The sequence below is a fragment of the Sorex fumeus genome, unplaced genomic scaffold, assembly GCF_029834395.1.
Source record: "Sorex fumeus unplaced genomic scaffold, SorFum_2.1 ptg000019l, whole genome shotgun sequence".
Lineage (NCBI taxonomy): Eukaryota > Metazoa > Chordata > Mammalia > Eulipotyphla > Soricidae > Sorex > Sorex fumeus.
The window spans coordinates 32471801-32485709 of NW_026606076.1; the positions used below are offsets into that span (position 1 = coordinate 32471801).

The 13909-nt window shown below is 45.5% G+C and overlaps 1 protein-coding gene across 1 annotated transcript; it reads right to left on the reverse strand.

Annotated features, from left to right (window-relative positions):
- Positions 1-528: 528 nt before the first annotated feature.
- LOC130022349 (zinc finger protein 345-like) lies at positions 529-1761 on the reverse strand (the record flags this gene model as incomplete). The annotated part of the gene is made up of 2 exons (XM_056113096.1): positions 529-1610; positions 1695-1761. Coding segments are annotated over 2 exons (1149 nt in total), but the record flags the coding sequence as incomplete, so codon positions are not given.
- Between the last annotated feature and the right edge of the window lie 12148 nt (positions 1762-13909).

The window sequence follows — 13909 nt, forward strand, 5'->3', positions numbered from 1 at the left end:
AAAGTTCATGTGCCATCTTCGACCTGGATGTGATCTTGGCTGCAGGGACCCTCAGCATAACGCACCCTCACCCATGACACCTCCGCCACAGAACAGCCCCCAATGCAACCCTCAAAAGCTCCACATTCCCTAATACCTAGATATGCAGAACAAGTTTTGAAAAAACAAGCACAAAAACGCCCTACAAGCTGGCGTGTCCTGCCGCTCAAGTTCCCAAACTAGGAGCTGCAGGGTGCTCAAGCCTGTTTCTCCAGCGTGAATGTGCCTATGTTCAATAAGTCTGAGGCTCCAGCAAAGGCCTTTCCACATTCCTTACATATATATGGTTTCTATCCAATGTGAATTCTCCTATATACATTAATTATTGAGGTCACAGCAAAGGCCTTCCCACATTCCTTATATATAAATTTTCTCTCCAGTGTGAATTCTCCTATGTACAGTCAATTGCGAGGATGTAGTAAAGGTGTTTCCACACTCCACACATATATAAGGCTTCTCTCAAGTATGAATTCTCATGTGTATAGTAAGGGAAGAGGACAACGTGAATGCCATTCCACATATCTGACACTGATGAGATTTCTCTCCACTGTGAATTCTGCTATGATTCCGAAGGTACTGAGATTTACAGAAGGCCTTCCCACATTCTTTGCAGATATATGGTTTCTCTCCAGTGTGAATTCTCCTATGTTCAGTAAGTCTTGAGGCTTTAGCATAGGCCTTCCCACATTCCTTACATATATACGGTTTCTCTCCAGTGTGAATTCTCCTATGTACAGTAAGACTTGAGGCTTCAGAAAAGGCCTTCCCACATTCCTTACATATATACGGTTTCTCTCCAGTGTGAATTCGCCTATGTACAGTAAGTCTTGAGGCTTTAGCAAAGGCCTTCCCACATTCCTTACATATATACGGTTTCTCTCCAGTGTGAATTCTCCTATGTTCAGTAAGTATTGAGGCTTCAGAAAAGGCCTTCCCACATTCCTTACATATATATGGTTTCTCTCCAGTGTGAATTCTACTATGTACAGTAAGTCTTGAGGCTGCAGCAAAGGCCTTCCCACATTCCTTACATATATACGGTTTCTCTCCAGTGTGAATTCTCCTATGTACAGTAAGTTTTGAGGCTTTAGCAAAGGCCTTCCCACATTCCTTACATATATACGGTTTCTCTCCAGTGTGATTTCTCCAATGTTCACTAAGTCTTGAGGCTTTAGCAAAGGCCTTCCCACATTCCTTACATATATACGGTTTCTCTCCAGTGTGAATTCTCCTATGTACAGTAAGTCTTGAGGCTGCAGCAAAGGCCTTCCCACATTCCTTACATATATACGGTTTCTCTCCAGTGTGAATTCTCCTATGTACACTAAGTTTTGAGGCTGCAGCAAAGGCCTTTCCACATTCCTTACATAAATATGGTTTCTCTCCAGTGTGAATTTTCCTATGTACAGTAAGTTCTGAGGATGTAGCAAAGGACTTCCCAAATTCCTTACATATATACGGTTTCTCTCCAGTGTGAATTCTCCTATGTTCACTAAGTCTTGAGGCTTTAGCAAAGGCCTTCCCACATTCCTTACATATATACGGTTTCTCTCCACTGTGAATTCTCCGATGTACAGTAAGTTTTGAGGCTCCAGCAAAGGCCTTTCCACACTCCTGACATATATAAGTCTTCTTTCCACTATGCGTATTCTTATGTCTATAAAGAGACGAGGTGTGAATAAAGGCCTTCCCACATGTCTGACATTTATGAGCTTTCTCTCCACTATGAATAATCATATGTCTATTAAGATCTGAGGGCTGATTAAAGGCCTTCCCACATGTCTGACATATATAAGGCTTCTCTCCACTATGCGTTTTCATATGTCTATTAAGATCTGAGGGCTGAATAAAGGCCTTCCCACATGTCTGACATTTATGAGATTTCTCTCCTGTATGAATTCTCCTATGTCTAATAAGATGTGATGATTGATTGAAGGCCTTCCCACATGCTTCACACGCATATGGTTTCACTCCTGAATTTATATTCATATGGTCATGATGGAGTAACCCTTGACTCACACTTTGTTCTCGGTGCTCACTTTTCCGGGGATGCTGTCCACTGTAGTTTTCTAAGGGAATACCACAGTGCTGAGAACATGGGGAGGCTCCGCCACATTCCTTACACTTAGATGGGTTCTGTTCACAGTGACTGTGATTGAGAGTTTGTCTCTGTAAGGGACTCACTATAAACAGTGCTTCTTTCCCTAGTGGCTGCCAGACTGGGGGATTTTGTGACTGTGAACTGAGAACACCACACTCCAAGGAACTTTTTCCAAGGGAGGGCTTCTTCAGAGTGAGGTAGCTCTCGCCATTCTGATCACCCTCAGAAGACATCCCACACATCTTGGCATCCTCATGGGGTTGAATGCAGGATTGCTCACTAGAGATATTGTCATAGAGTGCAGAATCAGAGATATTCCACTTGGGTTGGTTGCTTCCCTGTAGGAAGAGCAGAGAAGGATTCCAATTATTAACTTATTCACCGAGTCTTCCTGTCAAAAAACTGAGCCTTCAGATGTGGTTTCTTTTTTGGGGGGGTCACACCTGGTGATGCACAGAGGTTACTCCTTGCTCTGCACTAAGGAGTTACTCCTGGCAGTGCTCAGGGGACCATATGGGATGCAGGGAATCGAACCCGGGTTGGCCGCGTGCAAGGCAAATGCCCTGCCTGCTGTGCTACTGCTCCAGCCCCAGGTGAGGTTTCTAACATATGCACCACACAAATGTAATTACCTACGTAAGGATTGTCTTATTATAGAATAACTTCGTGTAAATGTAAGTTCGACGCACAAAATTGATGGAAGCAGATTCACAAAATTCTGTGACTTCCCCCCACCTTTAACTTAATGAAGGAATACAACTGGAAATAATTCTTTCTATAGAAAACTGATGCATCCATTTCAAGAGAAAATGAAATACAACCACAGTGGGTTTGATTAAAGCTCAGAGTGGAATCTGTGATGAAGGGGTGAAGATAACGCTGCATCCTCACACAGCTGAGACAGACCACGTGGCTATTGCAAAGCTCTCACCACAAGTGATTGCTTTCAGGATCAACAAAGTTTTTTGTTCTTAATGTTTTGTAGTTTCTATTTATTGGGGATTGGGTGGGCGGAGGGGCACACCATGCAGTATCTAGGATCAGTTCTGTGTGTCTACGGTGTCTATAAGGAGTGCTGGGTAACGCTCATCCATCCCTGTGCAAAGCAAGTATATTTCTCACTGCACTATCTCCAGGGCCCACAAATTAGCTTTTTAAATGACTATAACTGTCAAGCAAATGAAAACTCACAGCATTTTTATACATGGTTGATTTCAGCACCTAGTAAAGCTAAGGGTCCTCTACCCCAAGGATCAGGCTTTGGAATTCCTCCCTGCCATTCACAGCCCTCCACCCTAACAATCACATATTTGGTCCACTCCCGCTGGCATAATAATTTATTCCGAATTAAAAATCTTACCAACTCACTCTTACTTGCAGACCCCATTCCCAAATCAAAGTGCTGTAATGCCAAATCTTGAATCCGTGGTTTCAGCTCTGAAACTGAACACAACATGCAGTTAAAGCAATGGTCAAAAATGTAGCAAAATGATGCCATGTAGTTGGAGTACATCTCTGTGGTATTCAAAGTCCATAAAATCCTACACTAAAGAAAAGATTAGGTTAGTGGAAAACGGTAAGGATCTTTGCAATTCTACACTAGGTTTTGTTTTAGTTTTTGAGCAGACCTGTTGATGTTCGGGGAACCAGGTTATTGAACAGGTCACTTTCATGCATTGCAAGACACTCCCTGCTGTACTATCGTTCAGATACAAACTAGCTCTGTTATGGTCTTACTTATTCGAAAGCCATGGAAGCAATGGGTGTCCAGAGTCATTCTGGACAGACATACGATGGGAATGAAGAGGAGTGTGAGTGCGGCACAGACCCATGGATCCAGGAGCCCAAGGCCCCAGCCTCAGCAGCGTGTTTCATACATGCTCAGGGCACCCATACACTGCACAGGGCCTGAACCAGGAAGGGTCCTCAGACACTCACCTAAACACAAGTCTCTCCTCCCCGACCTCAGGGATCCTCCTTCCAGCCAGGAGATCACCGCAGGCTTCATCCCAGTGTGCCCTGCCACAACAGAGACAGAGGCATGGATAAGTGACAAGGAAAAGGTGACAGGTAAATCCCCGTGTTTCCTGATATAAAGACATGAACACAATGTCCATTTCCAAAATGCCACATATTTCTAGTTATTCGAGAGGTAAGACCCAAGAAAATACCACAAATACAATAGACCAGGCCTTGTGTATGGCCGACAGGGTGTTGATCAGCACAGTATGTTGTTGTTTTTTGTCTTGTTTGGGGTCTAACCTGGCAATGCTCAAGGACGACTCCTGACTCTGTATTCTGAAATCAGCACTGCTGGTTCTTGGGGATGACATGGGATGCCGGGGATTTAACCCAGGTGCATTGCTTGGAAGAAAATCACTTTCCTAACCATACTGTCTGTCTAGGCCTAACACCACATGGAGTTTCCTGAGCCCCTAATGAACTCATCAAGAATTTTAGTAAAACTAAGTGCTTAATAAATCTGGAAATGGCCAAAGGTGGCAAGAGACCCTTATTTTTTAAGCTAAAAATGTATCCAGAAAGAGAGCATAGCAGGAGTTTCTCACAGCCAATCCAGTTGCAATACCCGACATCCCCTAGGGTCCTTCACGCCAGCCAGGAGTGATCCATGAGTGCAGAGTCCAGGAGCAAAGCCTGAGTCCTGCTGAAGTCTCACAAGAACCATTAGAAGTATCTCCAAGCACTGAAATACGGCAGTGTCAGATGAGTTGAGAGAAGAGATATCAAAGCCCCAGTGGTGGGAGAGATAGTACAGCACATAGGACAGAAGCGCTGCACACACATGTGGGTTTGATCACAGGCAGCCCATAAAGTCTTGGAGCAAGGCCAGGTGTAGATCCTGAATACACAGGCAGGAATAATCCCTAATCACAATCACAATCACAACCATCCTCTTATTCGTCGATTGCCTCGAGCAGGCCCCAGTAACGTCTCCTTCGTCCTAGCCCTGAGATTTAAAAAGAAGTCCCATATTCAAGGCTCTTTCAGAGGTAGGAGAATGAGACCCTTCATTATTATTGGTATTTGGCATATTGGGTACTCCACGGGGAGTTTGCCAGACTCTGCCATGTGGGCAGGTTACATTCGGTAGCCTGCCAGTTTGTCCAAAGTAGGAATGAGATGTTAAGATGTCGTAAAGGGTGTGATAATCTCTGGATTCTGGCCGTTACGTTATTATTATTATTATTACATAATAATAATTATTATTACTATTATTATAATTACTATAATAATTACTATAATAATAATCATTATTACTATTATGTGACTGTAATAATGAAAAGAATCAGGCCATAATCCTGATTTTTTTTTCCTAATACCTAAGGAAAAAAGAGGAAGTAAAAACCGTCTGATTTGAGTGCCTGGTGCAAAAGTATTGGGAGTCATGCACCAATGTTTTAAATTGCCAAGAGGTTTCAGTCCATGGTATCCCGGTTTCTGAGCACTCTTAGGAGTCATCGTTTAGCACAGAGCCAGGAGAACTGTGGACTGTGCTCCCTAAACAAAGGCAACAACAAAGCCAATTAAACACACGGAAGTTTGTGTAGTACACAAAGCAAATTGATTCACCAATGGATGGAACTATTTAAAGGGACCTGAGCGATAACTGGGCAGATAGGGATCTTCCCACGGACACAGTCAAAACGGGTTGATCTGAATCACCCCACAGGGTCCTGCTACTCCACAAGACTGATTCCTAAGGACAGAGCTGAGAGTAAGCCCTGAGTATCCACAGGTGAACCCTAAAAAAAAAACAGGGAGGGAACAAACACCTCATGGCTGTTCAACATACCAGCCCGTCAGTCACAGCTACTGTTGGACACACAGCTGCAGCCCAAACCCAGGGAGCGCAAGCAGGTCTGTCCAGACAGGGTTGGCTCCACACTGCTCTCACCTACAGCCTGCAGATGCTGGTAGGTCTCCAGCATCACGTCCCTGTAGAGCTTCTGCTGAGAGGCTGCCAGGCATGACCATTCCTCCGGGGTGAAGTTCACAGCCACGTCGTGGAAGGTCACTGCGTCCTGAGTCAGCACACAGGGAGGGTGGCAGTTAGAGTATACCTTAGTCTCATTCCCACTACTGTGAGGCCAGGACCCAGGGTCCTATATTGTCGCTAGTCCTCTCCCCTTCGAATGAACCAGCCTCCATGCAGATGCATGGCTGATGGGCCCCAGAAATCACATAAGGCAGCTGGATCTTTGAAAGTGGGAGGATGTTATACGGAAAGTTCTTGGATATATCTGCCTTTCCTGGTAACCCAAGGTCCAATTCGAGCACCACTGGTCCAGTGAGCACTGTAGAGAGGATCACCTGACCGCAGACTTGCACGATTGAAAAGACCATCCCTGGGTGCAGCAAAAACGACTGCACGCTCACCGCTGCACCCCCACAGCTCATGACTACTAGGACTAAGAACTACAGTCCATATAGACAACTACTCAGAGTGGTGCATGGCATGTGTGCCTGTAAGAACACACTGCTCAAGACCACCCCAAATCCCTTACAAAGAAGGAGAAGGTTCTTCACCCCAACATCTCTACTGGCCTCAGAGATCCTTGGCTCTTTCTCCTTGGGATCAGCGCATGCCCAGAAATCCACACATAACTTTATGTGAATATAAGACTGTATGACTGAGAAGGCGTCCAGAGCAGGACAAAACAGGGGAAAAATAAGTCCTGAGGTCCAAGTCACTGTAGTTGACAGTATGCAAATGTGGCCAGCACACCCCAGGGCATTCTGATGCCCATCAGTTGTGAATCCAGAGAACAGAGTAAAGAGGATGGCTGAGTACAAAAACAATGCAAAGGAAAATGAAGCAGCAGGTTGGCGTAACAGGACAGCTGCTCCGGGAACAGTGTGTAGGACTGGCGATTCCCACCATCCCATATGGTCCCACAAGCACTGCCAGGGGCAATGCCAGAGTACAGCACAAGGATTTATTGTGAGAATCATTTGCTCTGCACCCCAAATTGTTGATCATCGATTTGCTCGAGCGGGCCCAGTAACGTCTCCATTGGAGACTGTTGTTACTGTGTTTGGCATATTGAATATGTCACAGGGAGCTTACCAGGCTCTGCCGTGCGGGCAAGATAATCTCGGTAGCTTGCAGAGCTCTCCAAGAGGGGCAGGGGCAGAGGAATCGAACTCAGGTCGGCCATGTTGACTGCGTGCAAGGCAAACACCCTACCGCTGTGCTATCACTCCCAAATAAAACAGAACATTCAAGACAAAATCTTTGGACCTCCAGCATCCCATTGGTTGCCTAGACATGTCAGGAGTGATCATTGAGCACTGAGCTTTGAGTATTCCTCATGCACCGCTGGGTCGGTCCCACAGCCAAATATGGCGTGGTCTGATCGGAAGTCTCATCTTGGAATCCATCCAAAAGAAACTCAAAAGAGATCGCCCAGGAAACCCGGGCACTCCTGGCACTACCTCATGCCATTCTGTCCCTCTACTCCTACCTTTGGACGGTTTATCAGAAGCTGCATCACCACCTTCTCCTGCCACTGTTGTGCTGAGAATTAGCAGGAGGCTCTGTGCAAAGACCTGAAGAAGTCAGAACAGTGAGCACCAGAGAGCAGCACCTCCTCCCACCCCTGATCTCAGAGCAGCCACACCCTCATAATCCCACCTCAGGGAGACAATGGCAGAAGCTCCTGTCTCCACTGGGGATGCAAATTTTGTTGGCATCTGTGCTGCACTTCAGGATAGGAGCCTGGGCCCAGGCAATAGAAGAGGAAATGACAGCCCTCTCTGATCCCCGAATTCCTCCCTGAATTGCACATGAAAATCCCTACAGGTCCAGCCTCGGGCTGACTCTGAGTCCCGGTGCTCCCAAGTACTGGTGCCCCTGCAGCTGGCAGCAGTGCTGGCCCTTGGGAACTATAGCCTGGATGTGGCTCTGCCATGGAGAAAGTCACAGGGACATAGAGTGGACAAAGCTTCAGCCACTCTCCTGCAGCAGGGACAAGAACATGCACCTGTGCACTCTGTCCCGGGGACCAAGATCACTTCTGGGTACAGTTGGGTCAGAGACACAGCCCTGCTCTCTCGCACTGGACCTGAGACCTTATGGGTCCTAATTTACTCTATCCCTGAAACGGAACATCAGCGTGAGCCTCGGCCAACACTTGCTCCTGCCGTCCAAGAATATATTAGAAAACTGTGCAAACAGTTGGTTGAATAGAAAAATAATTCAAATAACCAGGGCATTTACTGGGGACCATATGAACTGTCAGGAGTTAAGACCTGAGCACTGTAGATTATGACCAAAAACACTGCAACAAAAAGGCAAATTCGAAGCACAAGAAACCAACAGAATTCATGTGCAAAATAAGAGGGAAAAACATTTAAATAGACAAACAGCAGGTCCTTAAAACTTCGATTTTCTGACATGGTTTTCCATGAATTATTATTCTCTTTTTCTACGATCACACGTTTTCTGTGTCCGTGCGGGTGCGTGTGCATGTTTTTCTTCTTTGAGTCAGAACCAGCATTGCTCAGGGAGTATTCCTAGCTCTGCACTCAGGTTTCACTCCCAGCAGGTGTGGAGACCAGTGGGATTCAAGAAACAGAGTGTGGGTTGGCTGTGTGTAAGGCAATCACCCTACTTGCTGTACTTTTGCTCCGCCCCTTCCTATATAAATTTCTTCCAAAAATACTAGGAGTGAGTCATGAACACAGCTCTTCCCCCTCCCCGCACACACAAAAATATTCTTTAAAAAATAAACATTAAAAAGCCCTTTGGAGCTGGAGTGATAGCACAGCGGGTAGGGTGTTGGCCTTGCATGCAGACGACCCAGGTTCAACTCCTAGCATCCCATATGGTCCCCTGAGCACCTCCAGGAGTAATTCCTGAGTACACAACCAGGAGTACCAGGAGTAACCCCTGTGCATCGCCAGGTATAACCCAAAAAGCAAAAAAAAAAAAAAAAAAAAAAACTTTACCCTCAGTATTTACCCCGATTCCAGTGGTTGTCTGCTCAAGGAAAGATGAAGAGTCGGGTCTGCCTTACAGCTTGATGTGAAGGACCTAAAATTCATGATCCAGAAAAAGATACACCAGTATTGTTGGACAGGCAGTAATGTGACTTGGGCGTTGGACCAGATGAACCGATCAATCCTCTGCATCCCATATGGCCCCCAGCAGTGCCAGGGATAATTCCTTAGCTTAGAGGCTAGAGTAAGTCAGAAGCATCTCCGGGTGTGTTCCCACTCCCCCCAAAAATCCAAAGAATCAAAAATAGCCCCCCAAATACATTTTCATTGGCAAACCTCAGCCACCTGCAGGTCCCCTTCCCCCCCACATACCCCACATGACCCTGGCTAAAACGGCAGACAATGAAGATGACCAGCAAAATATCTCCTGCCATGAAGTGGAGGGGCTGAAGCTCTGCCCCTCAAATCTGTAGATTCTAAAGAAGCTAGGTTAGGGCCGATGGTTCAAACATGGGACTGCTGGGAGGGTTGGTACGGCCAAGACCCGGCTGATTCTCGCATTCACACACTATTGCCCCATCCTGGAGCTGGAGACGATAGTGGCCAAAGAGGCCCCCCGGGATCACACACTCACAGCTGCCACCCCTGAACCCTGAGACAGCCTCCACTGCACCCCCAAAGCTCTGCATCCCCCTAAAGCCTCCACCACAACTCAGAATACACCTGGATTTCAGAGAACAAGTGAAAAACTAGGGCAAAGGTGCCCCCCAAGCTGGCTCGGCCCCTCAGCTCAGAGTGTGGAAATGGGAAGGCGCGGGATGCTCACAGGAGGCTGCTCGAACCCTGCCACAAAACCCGCCTTCAGAATCCCCCTTTAAGGATAGAGCGCAAATTTACTTGTTCTTTGGCAAGTATACAACAGCCCCAGTGTCAGTGTCAGGGATGGAAAATGAACTATGACATCACTTATGACATCACTTTTATTTCCATTAGGTGCCTTAAAGAGCCAGAGTCTAGGCATTGAGAACCATTTTGCCTCCTAGGTGAATCCGTACTGCAAGGGGGATGGACACAAAAAAAGGCATGGAGAGGCAAATGCTGGAGTGGTCGGTCACACACTATGGGTCCCGGGGGTAAGGATAAGTCCCCTGATCCTGCAGTTTTCACCAAACATTGAACCAAAGATATCTAGACACACAATGTTACCCTGACTCTTGCAAATGATCCCTGAGCTCAGGCACAAGAGTAAACACTGAGTACTGTATGCTATGGCAAAAAAATATAAGAACAAAAAAAGGCAAATTCTACCGAAGGGGGAGAGAATAATGTGCAATGACAAATTCTAGAGTGAAACATTTAAAGAGTCAAATTTCTGGTCCTTAAAAATTCCCTATTCTTGATCTTTCCCTGCTACCGAAACTCTATTGTTCTTTCTCCATTTTGCATCTTTCTTAATTGTATGTGCATATATGTGTGTATATACAAGTGTGTCTTTGTGTGATTTTTGTTTGGGGGCCACAAACGGCATATTCAGGGCTTACTCTTAGCTTTACACTCAGGAATCACTCTGGTACAGAATATATGGGTGCAGGGGTGGAACCTGGGTCAACTGCTTGGATGGTTAAATCCTTACTCACTGTACTATGTCTCTGGCCCTAAGTAAATGTGCTCCTAGCACAGCCAAGCTGAACCCTGAGCAAATGTCCTTACTCCTGAAAAACCAAAACTAAGATAGCAAGATGTTTAAAAAACAAAACCTTTACCTTTGTTGGATTAGAGTTCTAAACAATTTACGTTTATCATTGGTCCATCATTTCTCTTCTGCTACAAGGAGTTTAGGCTTACTGAGTAACACCCATACCAATGCTCCCAAATCACTTCCATTTTCTTAGTATTCATCTTTAACTTCCAGGTGCTCTGCTTCTCCTATGCATTAATCACCCATTTCCCCTAACCAGAAACTGTGAATTGTAAAGTCAAATTCTTCAGAGATCTCTGGATTTTGTATTTGTGAGTCAAATTTTGACTTTCTATTTCCTTAATGTCCTCTGCAGTTTACTTTAGACAAATATCCTTTTTGCTCCTGGACAAGGACCAGTGCAGTCCCAGTTGGGAAGATTGTGCTCGCAGGATCGGGATGGCCATGCCCCCAGCCCTCAGCTTTGTAGAGACAAAGGAAGACAATGTTATGCTTTTGTAATTTCAGAGTTATCTGACTCCAGATATTATACACTCCTGGGCATTGTCATATTTATGAGACTTAAGCCTCAGCTACTCTTCGTTCTTAGCACCCAAAAAGCAAGAGACTGGATGGACCCAGGATAGTTGTGCGCTACCCTGGCATTAAAAAGGGACAGGTAAGCACCATAAAAATTTTTGTCGTGACCCAAACATAAGTAACTGGGTAAGGATCCTGCTGGGGTTAGGAAGGACTATCCTATACTGGGGAGTGTAGTCTGGGAGCTATAGGAAATATTCCCAATAGAGACACCCTATAAGCTTAATAGATCTTTTACTGTGTCCATTGAAATTAAACAGAAAGATTAAGTGTCAATTTAAGATGATTGCTTCAATGAATATGAACTAAGCAAAGAAAAAATATGTCCTTAGAGAAAATCCTGCCCTTGAGCTGATCTCTCCTTCTGAGTCAAAGTTTTGTCCTAGAAATTTCTCTTCAGGGAAGGGCTTTACATCCTTTGATTGAACAACCACATCTCTGTGTATTTGCTACCCCTAACTCTGTGGGATGGGGAATAAAGCCTGTGGGAGATGGGTGAAGAGAGGGATAAAGAGCAGTGGGAGACTGGTATAGGTGCAAAGGAGAATGGAATAAGGAGCAACTTGATCACTGTGAGTCCACAAACTAAAATGGGGATCCCTTCCCAACAGAGACAGAGAGACAGGGAGACAGAAAACCACACCGTACGTGAAAATGGTCCATTTAATGCAGAACAGCTACCATACTTATAGAACATCTGAGGGGGCGTGAGATGAGGACGTAGGAGTGACTGATCATTTATGCAAATAAACATTTGGCAGAGGAAATTGTCATTGGGAGATTCACCCAAGGAGACTCTCTGTCTCCCAGGGACATCTACAGTGCTTTTATCTTTTCATCTAGTTGTATAAGTTATCAATACTTGCAGTTGTTTGGATAAACACAGTAAGAAACAAAGATCCCAACACTTAGTTCTCTGGGCTTTGAGAGCAAATAAGGATTTTAACACTTAATTCTCTGGGCTGTGAGAGCAAGCAAGGTTTTACTGTAAATCCCAGACTAAAACCTCAGGCCAGTTCGGCTTGTCCTTCCCCATGGGGCTCCTGTCTCTTAAGCTGTAACAGTTTGAATCAAGACCATGCATTTCTGCTTTCTACAATATCCCATATGGATGCCAGGGTAGTTTTGCCACTTGCTCCAGGTCCATCCAAGTCCCACGGCAGAACCTCCCTTTTGGGGTGTTAGGAACTACAGCAACCGAAGCATGAGTCAAGTAATGATGACCAAGCAATTATGCCCAGGAGTAGATAACTTTAGAGTCAATCAACTCCCAAATATTAGGAGCACAGTATTGATGTCTTTCTGGATTAACCATAGACACTGTTGTGTAGTAAAAACATAAAAAGCTATAGGAGAAACAGAAAAGTGGGTACAAATACACAGCACTTCAACTACAAAGCAGTACAAATATGAAGCTGAGAATTAAGAGAAAGTTATGGCTCATAAGTAATCAAGACTGACTTGGGGAACTGAGACAATGAGAGGTAAAATACAATGAAACAGTTAAAGATTAACTAAATTTGGGATGTAAGCAAGGACATGATAAGCTTCTCTGGGTGGAGCAAAAGTGGAAATTCACAGATGAAGCCTAAAATATTGTTAAGTTAATTAATATCCAGCAGATCACCAAGAGCCTGGCCCCTGTTTTCTTCTTCGATCCTCTCTCACCCTTTACCAGGCAGGGTGGGGAGACCAATCATTGCCACCAAATGCACACAGCTCATGCCCATACATTATTTGAACACAACTCTCAGTACTCAGTGTAACAGCCGCACTTTGCCCTGATCAGGGAGAGATGAAGAGTCGGGGTGCAATTTTCAACTTGATTTTAGGGTACAGAAATTCCACATATTAGAAAAAAAACAACAATGTAGAGTCAGAGAGATAGTAAGCTGGGAGGGGCGCTTCCCTTGCTGACCCAGATTGATACTCGGCATCTCACGTGACCCCTAAAGATCAAAAAAAATAATAATAATAATAATTGCAGAGTGCTGCTCCTGAAGTAAACCCCGAGCTTCCAAAGATGTGCCCAAAATACAACCAAAAGTAGCCCGAAATTAAATTTTCACTTGCAAAACGCAACCACCCCTAGATCCACACACACAGGATGGCCCTGGACATCAGGGCTACTAATGAATAGTGACCAAGGGCTACAGTGTCATTTGCCATTGGGGAGCTTCCCCTCTGCCCCTCTAAAATTAACAGTCCTTTTATAGTTTTGAAGGCACCACCGGCAATATGGACGCGAAACTTCTGACTCTGCGCTCAGGCACCCGTCATGGTGGAACTCAGAGATCAAACTTGGTGGGCCAGATGCAAAGCAAACGCCCTAACCGCTGTGCTATCTCTCCGGTCCTCTAGGTGAATCTGCAGCTTCTATAGCAGGGAGGTACAGGCCAAAGCGTCCAGGACAGGGCCCAGCGCAGTCCTGTGCTGGGAGGGTCAGGACAGCCCATCCCCGAGGCTCAGCAGGCCCTGCGCTCAGCCGCGCGCCCATCTGCCACTGCTCCACGGCGGAGCTGAAGGCG